General features: G+C 41.8%; 1 protein-coding gene across 4 annotated transcripts in view; it reads right to left on the bottom strand.

Annotated features, from left to right (window-relative positions):
• Positions 1 to 898: 898 nt before the first annotated feature.
• Positions 899 to 17,224, bottom strand: part of TMEM71 (transmembrane protein 71) — a 28,006-nt gene continuing 11,680 nt past the window's right edge. For all 4 annotated transcript variants that reach the window (XM_043880364.1, XM_043880367.1, XM_043880365.1 and 1 more), the window contains exons 6-10: positions 14,161 to 14,346; positions 9,515 to 9,590; positions 5,528 to 5,589; positions 5,354 to 5,414; positions 899 to 1,951 (exon numbers count right to left, since the gene is read on the bottom strand). In XM_043880364.1, the coding sequence (XP_043736299.1) occupies positions 1,936 to 1,951; positions 5,354 to 5,414; positions 5,528 to 5,589; positions 9,515 to 9,590; positions 14,161 to 14,346 (401 nt within the window). In that variant the 3' untranslated portion in view covers positions 899 to 1,935. The remainder of the gene's footprint in view (positions 1,952 to 5,353; positions 5,415 to 5,527; positions 5,590 to 9,514; positions 9,591 to 14,160; positions 14,347 to 17,224) is intronic.

The following is a 17,224-nucleotide window of genomic DNA, read 5'->3' as shown; positions in this document are numbered from 1 at the left end:
ACAAACACGCATACACACAAAGAGGGAGGGGATATATACATGGCTGATCCACTTTGTTGTACTTCAGGCACTAACACAGCACTGTAAACTATACCCTTAATTTTAAAAAAAGTAAAGCAAGAGGTTGAATAATTCCAAAAAATTATAAATAAAATGCTATACAAGCCATATCATGTGGGGAAAAAAAGGTAAAGGTCACAGCTGTCCCTGAAAGATAACTCTTTCCATTTAATCTTTCGACTCATGGAAAACATTTTCCTGGGTTAGAATTTCCAGAGAGAGTGATTCAGGCAATATTTGATCTTCAAGGTGCATGTCTCTCCCCCATTACCCTTCTCAGCAGCAATCAGCGATGGGAAGAGTGAGGGCTGTGAAATCACACAGACCCAAGTTTGACCTACCCTTTGTGTCCTTGGGGAAAGTTATCAAACTTTTCTAAGGTTATCAATCAAATGTTCGTTATAACACCTGCTGTATTAGCCAAGATTCTCCAGAGAAACAGAACCAATATGGCATATTAATACATATGGTATGACATCTATAGATATATTTAGATAGAAATAGCCATCTATCTAGAGAGCTTTTAAGGAATTATCTTATGCAGTTGTGGGGTCTGACAAGTCCAGAATTTATAAGGCAAGCCAGCAAACTTGAAATTCAAGTAAGAGTTGATACTGTGGTCCTGAGTCTAAAGCCTGGAAATGCAGGCAGCATTTGTTTGTTGCAATCTGTAGGCAGAATTCTTTTTTCCTCAGGAAACTCCAGGCTTTTCTTTTAAAGCCTTCAACTGATTGCACAAGGCCCACCCACATGATGGAGGGTAATTTACTTAAAGTTAATTGATTGTAAATGTTAATTACATCCAAAAAACATCTTCAGAGCAATATATCAACCAGTATTTGATCAAACCAAGTCAGTGATGACTCCTTTTATTTATTAGTATAATACCTTTTCAACAAAAAAATGCCCTAAGTACAATCAATAGAAAAGTGATATTTTGACCTTACCATTTTAAACACAGACAATTTTCTCCATACAAATTTCTAGTTAAAGAATACCATACAAAGTAAATTTGAATTGCAGGCCACGTTTGCTTTGGGAGTATATATGAAGTAAGAGGGATGGAGAGGGAGCATCTCCTATAATGCATGTGTAACCATACCTTTTTTTACACATTTTAAAGCACTGTGGTGCTTTGCCTTTATTTTGCCCCTAAAGGATTTTTTTGTTATTGTATCTTTGCTTGAATTTCAATTTGAGTGAAAAGTAGTCATGAGTCCCAAGATGATTGAAAACTTGGTAAAGAAATTGGTTCAAAAGAAGAACTTTCTAAAAAATGGCTCTCTCCTGCCCATTTTCCATCAACCATTATCTACTGTCACCACCTGCAATTACACCATTTCCTTGGGGAGAACTGCAAACTTTTTCTACATTGTATTTTATGTACAGACCACATTTATTTACTTTCAAGTTGGTGATTATGTAAGTTCCCTTTCTTTGTTCAACTGCAGCAGTTCATCAAAGGGTAGGTATAGACAGGCAGGCCCAGGAACCCGCATTGTTATAAGCTCCTCATAGAATTCTCTAACGAAACTAACGTTTGAGAACCATTGCCTCAAGGTCTAAGGTATAATAGGTGACCATTCATCCAGGAGGTTTGTTCTCTGTCTCATTTCCCAGTCCTTTCCCTTCCAACTGTTAGTGTTTGCAAAGGAAAGGCAAATTAATATTATTTTCATGAGCATACTACTATCATTGTGAGGGCAAAACTGAGATTTTTTTAAAAAACTGACATAACCAAATTAAAATCTTTTTTTCCACTCAATTATCCAGTTGTTCACTCTCTCCAGTTGTTGATTCCAAGCAGACTACAAATCAGACAGTTTCTGTATATTCAGATTGAAGACATTCATCAGAGGCACTCATGAACGGTTGTCAGATTTTGGCAAACCTGATCAGAGAAAGGAGAAAAGAAATTCATCATTTATCCACGTACACAGGAAATGCAGTATCTACTTGAATTACTTCATGGCACACACACACACACACACACACACACAAACACAACTACCTTAAATAATCAGAACTAGGACAGTGGAGCCCCAGGTCTTTCCTACCTACTAGTTCTCTCTCTTTTCTGGAACAGGCTACAGAGCTTTTGGTCCCTAAACCCAGCTTGGTACTTAGCTAACTACTATTTTATATTGTCCTTTTCTCCCCACCCCTTCTAGAATAGAATTCCATACTGGGTAACGGGTGAGTTTTCCCCATGATTTGAGGCTCCCAGGTAGATCAGTGGTAAAGAATCCCCCTGCTAATGCAGGAGATGTGGGTTCTATCCCTGGGTGGGGAAGATCCCCTGGAGTAGGAAATGGCAATCCACTCCAGTATTCTTGCCTGGAGAATTGATGAACCTGATGAGCTCAGGAGGCTGATGAGCCGTAATCTATGAGGTCGCAGCTAAACAACAACAACAAAATTGATTCACTATTCACCAACTATATAAACATCCATTCCTGCATGGGAAAGTAGAAAAAGAGATGTTACCCATTTTGCTACTATGACATCATAAATGCAGAATGGACCCTTCTGATGCTAACTTGTTATTGGCAACATGGGGTACCTCTGATGACCATCATTGGAAAGGGGCCTTTGAGCCAAAGGTGAGCAGTACAGACAGTCCCCAAACTCGAAGACTTTAAATTTAACCAAGAAGGCAGTTGAGTAAGAACTGCATGATGTTATGAAAAGAGATGTGACTTGAGAAGTATAAAATGTTAAAAAAACAAGCATGCTATCTATCTATGTGCGGTGCAGGACAGGTATGGAAGGGCTGCTCCACAATGTTGAACCAAATACAGTGCTTGTCCTCAGCTCCCTTAGATTCTCATCCTTGGTTCTTGGAGGAGACTTATGAGTCACTCTTGACTCCTGATGCTAATAATCATGTCTTTGGCTTATTGGTTTCTGGATATGTTTATATGTGAGGAAGAGGGTTGCAAAATCTTTAATGTACAGGCTCAGAACTCTTGGCTCTAAAGGAAGTACTTTAAGAAATGATGCAGCAAATATATTCAATGAATATTTATGGAGTACAGTACCTACTCTTTTCAAGGCATCAGATACAGAAATGAAGTCAATAGTCCTTGTTTTCAGATCTTAACTGCAAGAGTGTGTGTATATCAGGTCAGAAGGGTGGGAAACAGGTTTAAAAAAAACCAGAGGGAATGAGAGAAAAACAAGTACAAGTAATCAAAGAAGTGATCTTGTTCCATAAATGAGACACAGATGAGAGTGTTTAAAATGGAAATATCATTCTGGTCTTGATATAATTTCTTTTAGGAGGAGCACAGAACAGTGGGAGATGCCCTTAAAGCAACAGATGACAAAACCCCTGCAGCTCAGACACTGGCTGATCCAACCAGCCTTCCCTGCCCACCCTCGTCATCTCTCCTGGTCTGGCCAAACATCTACCCTGATGGTCCCATAGCCTCTGTGCTAACTCTGTACTTGCACTTGTTGCCTTAAAAACACAACTTCACCTTGCCCTTCACAAGTCCTTCTAATTAGACTCAAATCTTGAGGCGTTGGCATCGTAACCCTGGCACTTAACAACGGTGTCTGACCCCTGGCAGAGGCTTCATAAACGTCTGCTGAGCATTACTGGACACCCAAAACAGAATACATTGTGAGTTCTAAATGAAGATAACGTTAGGTTAAGCAAGGCCACTTTAGAAATCAAGGCATAAAGGTTCTTACAAACCATCTTTCCAAGACTTTCTTAGTTAATGTGCAAAGGATTATCTGAAGAGGTAATTAAAAATAAAGAGCCCCTCCCCCACAAATTTGGATTTGGAAGTCTGGAATTGGAATCCATACAGCTGGTTTCAAATGAACTACCCAGTTGATTCTAGAGCAGATGTCCCCAATGCTGTGCTTTGAGAAACTCTGCCCTCATTACAGAGCTTTCTAACAAGATGATACTTGTTCTGATTAATTGTACATATTCATCTTGAAACCCAAAGAAATGGATTTATACAATGTACACCAACTGACATCTCTGTGAGCTGGGTTACAAAACAACTCTGCCGTTGAATCTTTTGTTCAGACATTATATGTTAGTCCAGTCCAGCTTGCACCAAAAGCTGAGCACCCATGCACATCTACAGTTAACCTCGTGTGAGATAGGCCTGCGTGCAGCCACACAGCTAGAGGGAGAAAATTGGGTATCTCAGGAAGGTTTTACTTTATTTTACTTTTAAAAAATTTTTGCCCATGCCATGTGGCATGTGGGATCTTAATTCCCCAACTGGACCGCCAGGTAAGTCCCTCTTAGGAGGATTTCAAACAAACGTCACTAATTTAATGAACTTGAGCCAACTCTGGGAGAGAGTGGAGGACAGAGCAGGCCTGCAGGCTTCAGTCCAGGGGATCGCAAAGAGTCAGACACAACTCTTAGTGAATGAACAACAACAACATTAATTTATAAGGACTAAAGAATAAGGGTTTCTCTGGTGACCTCAGGATCCAATTTTCTACCTATCAGGTTAGATAAAACTTAGCTCTACCAACGCTTGTCCCTAGAAACCTGGAATGCCAGGAAATGAAGGAAAACATTGCTCAGGGTGTCAGTAAATCAATATTGGCTGGAGTCCAAAACAAAATAAATCTTTGCTAAGCCCCGCTGTGATTTCAGAGTTAAATACAAGGATTTCATAAATAGGGCAACGGAGTGTCGAGAGCAAAGGCCAGTAAACTAATTTGAATTACAGACCTCAGCCTCCAAGCTCTGGGACTTTGCCTCTGAGAGCCATATTGAGGTGAAAGTAAATAAGACAATCCGTCTTGCAAGGGGAGGGCGCTTTGCAGACTGTTTGAGATTCTGTGAGCATCTCACCCAGACCCCAGTAACCCTTTGAAATATGCTGAACTATGCAGTCAGAATACAGGGGCATCGTTAAGTCGGTGAGAGATGGTGGAGAAATCACAGTTTGTAACAGATCATTTCATGGGCAGTTTGCCAGTTCTTTAGGAAAGTTTAAGATAAAGCCCTTTTAATGTGAGGTGTTTATGAAGTACAGTGCTATATAATCTATAAAATCCCTTCAAAGACTATTAAAAATTTTTTTTAAGTCACGTTATTTCCTAAGTTTTGCTGCCTTAAAAATTAATTCTATCTATTTTGGTATAAGTATTTAGGAGACAGGTTGGTAACAGAAATTATTCTTCAGGACAAAGAGTTAGGACCTTTCCTGCATGTAGTCATTGCCATTCACTGCTCAGCAGAAAGCTTTCTCAGATGGCAGATTATGGTTATCTTTGTACAAACAATGCTAACACAAGAGATACTTACCAAGTGCAGCTGGTGGCTTTGAAATAGCTGGCAAGGCTGAAAAAGGATGACTTGACAACATCTTGGAGGAGAAAGAGAAAATATTTTTATTATTTTTTTTAATTTTGAGAAAATATTTTTAAATCCAGATAAAATATGGGAATCAGAGCAGTAACGTGGGAAATAGTTACTTACAAGCAATGATTATCACCAAGGAACACGAGAAGACACTGGCTATGATTCCTCCCAGAAACCACCTGAAACAGCAGAATTGCTCAGGCTTAGCAACTGATTGTATATTTCCAACACATGAGATGTTCTTTTAGCCTTACTATAGATGAATGGATTTAGGATATACTATAGAATGACAATAATCGAAACAGTGTAGTGTTGGCAAAAGGATAGAAATACAGCTGAATGGAAAAGAATAGAAAGCCCAGAAATAGATACAAGTTAAGCGATTTTTTTTAATGTTTAAAATTTTTGTTTATCTATTTTTGGCTGTGTTGGGTCTTCATTGCTCTGTGGGTTTTTCTCTAGTTGTGGCGGGTGGGGTCTGCTCTTCATCGTGGTTTGTGGGTGTCTCAGCGCTGTAGGCTTCTTGCTGTGGAGCATGGGCTCTGGCGTGCAGGGGGCTTCGGGAGTTGCGGCACATGGGTTCAGTAGTTCCGATCCCCTCTCTCTAGAGCACAGACTCAGTAGCTGTGGCCCAGGGGCTTAGGTGCTCCGAGGCATCTGGGACCTTCTTGGACCAGGGATGACACTTGTGTTTCCTGCATTGGCAGGTGGCTTCTTCACCACCAAACCACCAGAGAAGCCCGAGTTAAGTGAGTTTTAACAGAAGTGCAAAAGCAATGCAATAGAGAAAGGAGACTCTTTTCAACAAATGCTGTCGAGTTGTTTAGATGTGCAGAAGCATGAAACTACACATAGACATCACACCTTAACATAAAATTCAACTCAAAATGAGTCATAGACTGAAATGTAAACCACAAAAGTGTGAAACTTCTAGAAAAAAACAAAGGAGAAAATTTGTATGCTTAAGGTTTCATAACCTTGACAAAAGAGGGTGTTAAACTTTCAGGTTTTTGTCAATCTAATGGGTGATTTATCACAGAGTGGATTTTTTTTTTCTTTTTAAAGAATAATATCTTTATAGCTTTGTGCTCAAAATACGAATAGTGGAAGAGATTACAAATAAATATAAAGGCAAAAGGAAAATATCATGAAAAAAATCCCGCCACCCTGAAGCATTCATTATTAAAGTGTGACAAATATCCTTTCAGACATCTTTTTATAGGCATTTTAAAAACTTAAAAAATTGAGGTTTCTACATATAAACTGCCAAAATCTCCTAACTCCAAAACTGCTGACCTGCTACCAAAACATATATGGGGAAATTTCAGGCACTCAGGTAAGGTTAAAATAACTCATCAGAGATTTTTAATTGCTACCTGCCTATGCAAGAGAAATAGTTAGTTTGAATTCAGACAAGTTAACTGCCTGCTTAAAAAAAAATCAGTACAGGTGTACCTTGAAGATATTGCAGTTTCAAAGACCACTGAAATAAAGTGAATATCATAATAAAGCAAATTGTGTGTATATTTGGTTTCCCAGTGCATATAAAAATTATGTTTACACTATAAAGTGTTCAATAGCATTATGTCTTAAAAAATGCATATACCTTAATTAAAAAAGACTTTATTGCTGAAAAAAAATGAGCTTTAACAAATGTACATTAAAGCATATAAAGAGTTTTAGTGTTATTTTAAAAGTAAAAAACTTGCCATCACCCAAATCAAGAAATAAAATATTTTTAACACCCCATAAGTTTTCCTTTACTGATTCTTCCTACTTTACTCTCCCAAGTTAACCACTATTCCCACATCTATAGGAACTGATTGGTTTTGCCTTTTCTTGAATTTTTTATTTATATACTTGTGTCTGTCATCTTTCACTTACATAATAGTTCTGAGGTTCATCCATGCTTTGCCCATAGGAAGAGTTCTTTTTTTGAAAAAAAAAAAATCACTAAACTAAAATAAAAAACTAAACTTTTTACTTTAGAATAACTAGATATACAGAGAAGTTGCAAAAAGTAATACAGAGGGTCCTCAAATATCCCTCATCCATCTTCCCCTGTCATCAGCATCTTAGATGGTGCCTTTGTCATAATTATAAGGAACCAACACTGGTGCTTCACTAATAACTCAACTCCACACTTCATTTGAACTTTACAGCTTTTCCCTAATTGATCCACTTTCCAGCATCTTACATAGGATATTACATGACATTTAGTCATTTTGTGTCCTTAGTTTGGGCTGTGACAATTTCTCAGACTCTCCATAGTTTTGATGACTTTGACAGTTTTGAGGAGTACTGGTCAGATAATGTGGAGTGTCCCTCAATGTGGGTTTTTCTTGTGATTGGGCTTCCCTGGTGGCTCAATGGTAAAGAATTCACCTGCAGTGCAGGAGACACAGGTTAGATACCTGGGTTGGGAAGATCCCCTGGAGAAGGGAATGGCAACCCACTCCAGAATTCTTGCCTGGAAAATTACATGCATAGTGGAGCCTGGCAGGCTACAGTCCCTGGGGTTGGAAGAGTCAGACCTGACTTAGCTACTAGACCACCACCACCACCATGTTTAGACTGGGGTTTAGAAGACCCTCGAGGTGAAATGCCACTCTTCTCATATCAAGGTGGTGTTTGTCAGGCTTCTCAACTGTCAAGTTTCCTTTGCCTCCTCTTTCCAAACACTACTTGTTGGAATCAAGTTTCCAAAGGGAGTCAAGTTCTCCTCTTAAGGGGGAAGTTTCTACATAAATTAACCCAAGAGGAACAATCCATTAATAGTCCTGTGAAATAAAGAAAAGTCTCCATGGTCAGCTAAGTTTGGGAAAAGCTAAGTTAAGTAAAGCTGAACAGGTTTCTTCACCATGTTATTTCACTGCGCCTTTATTATGCTAATGCACTCTGTGATTCCCCCAACTTGGGATATATAATGCAGAATTCTGCAACTTTATTTTTAACTACAGGACTCCCCCCAACCCCTTTTTGTTCTTTTGGTCCCATTATGATCTAAAAATACTTTCCAAACCTCATAATTATCTGGGAAGCTGTTTTAAAGTACGGATTCTCACTAGACCTAAATTGGTATCTCCAGGGATGGGATCCAGGACTTCGTATTTAAAAATACAACTCTCCCAAGTGATGTGAGGTACTTGACCATCAAGAGGAAGGACTTGAGGACAAGCAGCATGTACTAACCAGTGTACAAGGACCACAAGACCCCAGGATGTATCATTCATTCCTGTTTCATTTGTTCAACAAATATCGAGGAGGTCCTAGCACAATATCTCTGTTCTCAAGGAACTTACAATCTTGTAGGGAGACCTAGATCATTCACCTTTAAACACATGAACATAGAATAGGTCAGGTGGTGATAAATGCTCTGGAGAAAAGCCAAGCGAGATGTGTGTGACAGAGAATGGTATTCTGTCTCTATATGGTTGTCAGGGAAGGGCTCTCGACCGATGTGACATTTGAACAGACAACCAGAAAGAAGTAAAGGCACATGTTATTGTTTCTCCAGGGAAAAGAGACTGTAGTAGACAGAATAAATTGCAAGTGCAAAGGCCTTGAGGCACAAGTGGGCTTAGCACAGAAGGGACTTGATGACTGCCCTGGAGACTTGGGTAAGAAAAGAATAGGAAGGACACCCTGGACAGAGGGTAGAACAGAAACATGCCTATAATCAGGCAAGCACATTATGTCCTCTGAGACGCTGAGAAGACATTTTATGTGAGGTTATGAAAATATAATGGGAAAGATGGAGTCCCAGTGGGAACTCCAAGTGCCCTAATGGGGATGTCATATGCCCTTGAACTCCATGTAGGGTTACCTAGATTATATCTGTAACTGGGAGTCACTGAGGATTTAAACAAAGGATAATGCATGGTACAAATCCAATTTCTAGCAAGATCCACCGCCTTTGGTGTGTTTTGTGAGATAATGGGAGGAGGGAGGTAGTAGATAAAAAGCCAATGGACAGAAAAATGGACAAATCTTAACCACAGAGCTACCTAAAATGCTTTGTGGAATAAGGCAAGGAAATCATCAATCAATTACACCTTCATTAATTATGAAACACCACTGCACGAACATAAAAAGCTAAATTACCTTGCACAGGCAGAAATGATTAAGCATGCAGCAAGCAGAATTGCTTGAAAGGAGACCTCTCGTAACAAACTGGTTTCTAACAGGAAAAATAAAAAATAAATGAATTAGAAATCATCGTTGATTAAGTAATCTTGGAACAACAAAATCATACTAAAACTATTTTTTTGATACACCAAAAAAAAAAAAAAAAGGTTTTCAAATAATTTGTCCTAAGTAACATGATTAAGAGCTTCCCCCATGCCTCGGTGGAAAACAATCTGCGTACAATGTGGGAGCCGCAGGAGATGGGGGTTTGAGCCCTGGTTCGGGAAGATCCCCTGGAGGAGGGCATGGCAACCCACTCCAGCATTCTTGCCTGGAGAATCCCATGGACAGAGGTGCCTGGTGGGCTACAGTCCACAAGGTCACAAAGAGTTGGATACCACTGAAGTGACATGGCATGGCACGGCAATAAGATCAAATTATCAAATGCTGTTATAGGGCCTTTCATTAGAAATTTTCTGAAAAGTATCAGTTTCTACCTAACACTTAAAACATAAGCAACTGCACTACATAGACAGTTTGGGGCTTGCCTTTTACCTCAATGTTGGCAAAAGGCTTTGTAGAATTGATGCTAATGTCAGAAATCTAACTGGGATGATGATTATAATATTAAATGTATAGATTTATATATACATTATATTATAGATTATAATATTAATATTATATTATATTAATATAATATAATATAATATAATATATAATATTATAATATTATCAATATTATAGATTATAATATTAAAATGTATAGAGTGCCTTATAACTCACAAAGAGCTTTCATACATCAGTTCATGTCATCAATACTACCAGATTGGGAGGCAGGAACCATGATCGCAGTTCTGCAAAGGAGAAGACCAAATTTCAAGTGATGAAATTTATCCAAGGTCACGGAGCTGTGTTGCCAGAGCCAAGATTGAAAAACCACATCTAGCCAGAACATCATGTTTCATCCAAAATAGGGTGGGTAAGAGAATGGCAACTTGGCATAGTGGGAGTCTCTAAAGGACTAAAAAAGAGAATAAATAGTCTGAACTATTTGTCCTTGCAAAACTCTTCACTATCTTAAAATACTTCAGTGCTACTGAGCCATGGTGGAAATGACTGCAAATCATCCAGCAGTTATAAAAGGAAGAGTTAAACCAATTGTGACTCTGAGTCTTATTTTAACCACCTAAAAGGAATCAGAGCTGCTTTAAAGATGACCATGTAAAGATCTAAAGGAAAATAGAACAGATCTCAGCTTCGTTTTTGCCAAATGCTTCAAAAGCCCAATTTTGCAAGTTGTTTAAAACTTGTAAGGACTTCGAGCTCTGCATGTACTTATTTTTGCTATTTACGTTCTGAATTGAGATTGAGTCAGCTTACAAGAACCTACTTAGTCCATAATATGGGCAAGACACTGAAGATAGGCAAATGCAAAATATAGCAGTTGTGAATGACATCACTGCACATATATAGTATTTCATATTAATATATACAGAGATTTAAATAAGTTATTATGGGTTCAATAGAATGCTCAACCATCCTTCTAAAGTGTGTTTCTATTCTTAGCCTCCTCTGATCTCATGTGGAATTTGAAACATATTTTCTCCCAGAAATAAGTGTAGGTTGACAAACTGCAGAGATCCCTAGACTTGAATACTGAAGGAAGACTGGGTTTAAATTCATGTTCTATAAAGACATACGTTGTGATTGTGGACAAGGTGTTCATTGATTCACTCCATCAGTAGCCATTCTCTTAGCATTAATTTTGGCTTAGCTCAAGTGTAAACTCCTTCAGGAAGTCTTCTTGGATGTCTTCACCTCCCCATCGGCCCTTAGTTGCTCTGTCTTTGAAATCCCATTATACCTCATGCATGTCTCCATCAACAAATTTTCCACAATGAATTAAAATTATTGTTCTCTTTCTCTCTGTTTCCCCATCAGACTATTGAGAACAGCTGGCATCTATTTGCTGTTCTTCAGCAGCAGTGCCCATATTTTCCTTGAGAAGTCCCTTTTCCCTGCCTCCTAGTGCATGGTTCCAGTGGACAGACTGATCTCCCTCCCAGCCTTTGATGCACTCCAGTCCACTTGGAGCTTCACATGCACGCATGTATGCTGTCACTTCTGTCATGTCCAGCTCTTTGCAGCCCTCTGGACCATAGGCCCGCCAGGCTCCTCTGTCCATGGGATTCTCCAGGCAAGAATACTGGAGTGGGTTGCCATGCCCTCCTCCAGGGGATCTTCCCCACCCAGGGATCAAATCCACATCTCTTATATCTCCTGCAGTGGCAGGCAGGCTTTTTACCACTAGCATCACCTGGCAAGCCCCTGGATCTTCATATACTTACTGACAAAGGGATAGGTTTTGTCATGTAATTGGGACCCTTCCAGAACCAAGGTAGCCAGCCCTCTTTTCCTAAGTCTAGAGTCTGTTTCTGCTGACTTTGAATGGGGGAAGTTGCAGGCACAGAGCCAGCAGAACTACCATGGAGTAATAAAGAGCATTTCAAAAAGTAAAGTGGACAGAGGAAAAGAGACTTGAAGAGACTGGCAGAGACCTGGAATTTTTGCCTGGAATGTTTATTAATATGAACCAATACATTCAATGACTGATCAATCCATTTTGAGTTGGGTTCTCCTCCTCTGGAACTCAAAAAACCCTGACTGATAAAATGATGCCAGGCACACTTACACCTTTAGCATATGGATCAGTACCTCAAACAGTCTGCACACTCAAAACCTACATGAAGGAGATAAAACGACATCAAATGGAGACCTCATCCACTCAGGGCTTCACAGCCAAGTGAAGCAAAGGAAGATGGCGCTGAGAGAGATACAGGGTGCTGGGGGCTACAGCATCTCCGGGAAGCCAAGTGCTACCTCCAACCGCCAGCAGGGGGCAGAGAAGGCCCCACAGAGGCGGCCTCCTCTGAACAGGACCTTGAAGGAAGAGCGGGGGTCTTCCGGGTATATAGCCGTGGGAGACAGTCCAGACACAACAAAGAACTGGTACAAAGGCTGACTTGGCCTACCGGAAGTTGAGTATTCTATTCTGTAAAATGGAGACAGCTCATTTAACTGGTCCACCACTCTCTTGGAGGCCCTGTTCTGTGCCAGGCACTACATGGGCAGTTGGGACTCTGCAGATGCCTAAGGTATGGTCACCACCATCCTGAAAGGGCTGACGGCCTGATGGGGGAGATACGAAAGTAAACATTCAAGAACAGTACAAGAAATGGCAAGAGAGAGGGGAGTCCTGAGACCTGGAGGAATACAAAAAGGGGTCATTGAAGACCTCGTCCCCAGAAAACAGGGTGACTCCCTGGAGGAGGTGGGACACGAAACTGTCAGCAGGAAACTGTCTAAACAATAAACACTGCTGCCTGGTCATCCTGACTCCTGGAAAGGGAATAAAAAAGTTCCTCAACATCTACCTAATAGCTGCACTGGGAAGAAAATGAAGCAGGGCATGTTGGTCTTTGGGAGTGGAAGTGGTCAGTGAGATAAATATTCAGGATTTGAGGAAGGTGAAGAAAGAGAAGACATTATTTTTTCATTTAACCTCCATCTTAGGTAATCATAACATCACATGTTTGGAGCACTTCGTATACATGGCTCATGATGCTAAGTGCTGGATGAGGATTATTTCAATCATTTATTGATACAGGGTAGGAACTATGATTATCTCCCTTTACAGATGAAAAGGTGACGTTTTGGAGAGTTGGGTAAACTGAAGTGGGAGCCGGGCTTTGAAACTTGGCAAGCTGGGGACAAGACAGCACCTTGAGGCAACACTGTGTGCAAACCTGGTCCATCCAATATTAGCATAGAGATTAAGGAAGATGCTTGCTGAATTTATTTCAGATTTACTACTGACAGCAAGCATCAAGGCCTTGATATCTTTTGACTTTCGTTGTCAGGGGCATAGCAAGAAAGAATGTTCTGTCTCTTGTTTATTTTCTTTTTTTTTTTTTTTTAAATTTTTTTATTATTTGGAGGCTAATTACTTCACAACATTTCAGTGGGTTTTGTCATACATTGATATGAATCAGCCATAGATTTACATTTATTCCCCATCCCGATCCCCCCTCCCACCTCCCTCTCCACCCGATTCCTCTGGGTCTTCCCAGTGCACCAGGCCGGAGCACTTGTCTCATGCATCCCACCTGGGCTGGTGATCTGTTTCACCATAGATAGTATACATGCTGTTCTTTTGAAACATCCCACCCTCACCTTCTCCCACAGAGTTCAAAAGTCTGTTCTGTATTTCTGTGTCTCTTTTTCTGTTTTGCATATAGGGTTATCGTTACCATCTTTCTAAGCATATATCAAACACACAGCTAGATATGAAGACGATGATCACAGACACCTATGTACGCACGACTCAGCTTTAGTCATGTTTAGCATTTTGCCAAATGTCTTCAGGGTTCTTAAAAAACAAAGAAAACACTGCAAATCCAGTCCTTCTGGGACCTCTAAGATGACTCCTCCAGGCCAGTCACCTCCTCTGCGGATGCATCACCTGGATGCAGGCTAATGCCAGCACCTAAGGAGACGTTAATCACTTCCGGGCCCTGAAAGGAGGAATTATGTGGGTGCAGCAAAGGTTTAAAAAAACTCACTTGGATGATCCAACGTGTCTTCCTGGAAACGTTCAGAAGCCGTCCACTGGGACTGAGGAGACGAGCCATAGGAGTTTTCTCTGGGTCTCCGAGAGGCAACGGGGCCAGAAAAGGAGGCTTTCACAGACTCTGCGTTCAGCTTCTGTGACTCCCAGTCATCAGTCAGAGAACAGTCAAAATCACCTCCTGGAAGAGCAGAGGGGTTCAGAGTGTGTGTATGTGTGTGTGTGTGTGTGTGATTTCTGTGGCTCTAATGATTGTAGCAATAGTCTCAAGAAGCACAGAGAATTGGAAATGAATGAGCAGAAACATTTTTTCCTAACCTCTATTTCCATGGAGCATAAAGTGACAAAGGGGAGATGACAGCAGAGAGAGAGCCAGAGGCAGCCCACAGGCGACAGCCCCCCAAGAAGGCGCCAAGCCCGAGACGTTTGGGAAGGGGAGCCAAGGTCGAGGGGAAGGCCAGAGCTTCATGGGCCTGGGGCAGGCAGAGCCATGGAATCGTTCACTGCAGAATATTGTATAACTGCGTACACGATGCAGTTCGGGAGGCTGGGAGTCGGAAGTCAGAGTAGACAGTGCTGTGAGCCAGCATGGCTGGGCAGGGACAGGCACACTGGCCCACAGTTAGGAGCAAAGAGGTCATCACTGCGTGGAAACCCGGCAGAAGGTGTCCAGATGGAGCCCAGGAGGGAGTGTCTGAGTGCTTGAGCGGAAACCTGAAGGCCGAGGAGCAGTACTTCCAGAGAGACAGAAGGAAGAGTGAAGGCCAGGAAGAGACAGACAGACAGAGGGGGAGGGGAGAGGGGGGAGGGGGGAGGGGGGAGGGGGGAGGGGGAAGGGGGGAGGGGGGAGGGGGGAGGGGGGAGGGGGGGAGGGGGGAGGGGGGAGGAGGGAGGGGGAGGAGGGAGGGGGAGGAGGGGGGGAGGGGCAGAAAGAAGGGAAAGAAGAAAGAAAGACATCAGCCCCCAGGCAGAATGTGGCGGGCTCCCAGAAAAATGAGCTCTGCTATTTGGCCAGACAGGAGCCCCTGAGTGTGGGCAGTCCTGGAGGATGGATCTGGCTGGATGGCTAGTGCTGTGCTTAATCATTCAGTCAGTCATGTCCGACTCTTTGCGACCCCATGGACTGTAGCCCGCCAGGCTCTTTGGTCCATGGGGATTCTCCAGGCAAGAATACTGGAGTGGGTAACCTATCCCTTCTGCAGGGGATCTTCCCAACCCGGGAATCGAACTGAAGTCTCTTGCATTTCAGGCTGATTCTTTACCAGCTGAGTTACTTAGAATTGCTAAGCGGGGATCAAAATCATGAAGGGACTCATGGGTCATGCTCACTTTTATCAGATTTATCCTGTGGGCAACTTGGAGGATGGGAGTGCTGTGAGGTGCTTTGTGTGTTGAGGAGCTCACTCAGCAGTGAGAGGTGGAGAGAGTCCAGCCCTGTTCTGGAAGCTGGGAGTGACTGTGGAGCTCCAAGAGACTCTTGGGGGTCCTCATATAGCAGTGTTTCTTAACCAGAAGTCATTTCTCTCTCCAGAGGACATCTGACAATGTCTGGAGTCATTTTGGATGGTCACAATTTCAGCAGGGGAGAAGGGATAGGGTGCCACTGGTATCTAAAGGAATAAAGCCCAGGGATGTTGTGAAACCATATTTAATACACAGGACAGGTCTGGTTACTGAACCAGTGAACTGATGCTTTTGGACATGGGAATTCCTGCCAACCCTGCAGGTTCCTTCCTACCCTCCCGCCCACAACTTGCTGCCTCTTGATAAAGCAGTCTGCAGAAGCATCTTTGCCGGTTGTCACAGAAAAAGGAAATGGTAGGAAGTGAACCATGCAGAGTACCCAGTAATTCCCAGGCCGCAGAGGAGGTCCAGGACCTTGTTTACTGCAGCACTAGTCACAACGGCTAAGACACGGAAAGAACCCAAGTGTTCATCAATAGGTGAACGGATAAAGAAAATCCTGCCATTTGCATCATCCCAGATGAACTAGGAGGTTCATCTAAGTGAAATAAGCCAGTCATAGAAAGACAAACACCACATGATTACACTCATACACGAGGTATCTAAAATAGTCAAAATCAGAGAAGCAGAGAATAAAAGGGTGGCTGCTGGGGGTGAGGGGGGGGAGCTAAGGGGAATTGTTCAACAGATATAAGGTGTCAGTGATGCTAGATGAATAAGTTCTAGAGCTCGGCTACACATGTGGCTATAGATATCAATGTAGTATTTTATGTACTTCAAAATGTGTTGAGAAGGTAGATTTTTTTTTCTTAGCACACACACACACACACACACACACACACAAAAACCACAAACAAACTCTACAAAAGACAGAAAACTCCACAAAGGGACACAAAGAAACTCTGGGAGGTGTTGGATGTCTGTTCCTTGACTGTGGTGATGATATTACAGGGGGTTTGCAAATATCCCACATCATCACAGTGTCCATATTAAACATGTACATTTGCGTATGTCAACTGCGCTGTGCTTAGTCACTGAGTCACGTCCGACTCTGTGTGACCCCATGGACTGTATTACTCTCACTCTGAATCTCGCAGTGTTGGAGGGACGTTAGGCTCTGATATCTTGAGTAAAGATCATATACAGCCAATACTGACCTTGAAAACCTCATGTAAATGTCCAATTGGTAGAGTTGTATAAAATGTGTGTGGTGTGGCATGCGTTAGTCGCTCACTCCTGTCTGACTCTTTGTGACCCCGTGAACTGCAGCCTTCTAGGCTCCTCAGTCCTTGGGATTCTCCAGGCAACAATACTGGAATGGGTTGCCACTTCCTTCTCCAGGGTATCTTCCCCACCCAGAGATCAAACCCAGGTCTCCTACTTTGCAAGTGCATTCTTTACCATCTGAGCCACCAGGGAAGTCTACATATATATATATCTCAACTATATCTCCATAAAGCTGTTCTTAAAAAAGAGAGGAAGCTGTGTGGTCATATTTACATGGAAGTGAGGAGGAACTGGTACCTTTGGTGGCTGATTATGTATTCAAGAGTGGCATTGAACTAAGATCTGGGGAGACGTGATGAGGATGTGAC

The sequence above is a fragment of the Cervus elaphus genome, chromosome 21 (genome assembly GCF_910594005.1).
Source record: "Cervus elaphus chromosome 21, mCerEla1.1, whole genome shotgun sequence".
Taxonomy (NCBI): domain Eukaryota; kingdom Metazoa; phylum Chordata; class Mammalia; order Artiodactyla; family Cervidae; genus Cervus; species Cervus elaphus.
The sequence above is the reverse complement of the archived record's forward strand: the minus strand, read 5'-3'. Positions and strand labels throughout refer to the sequence as shown.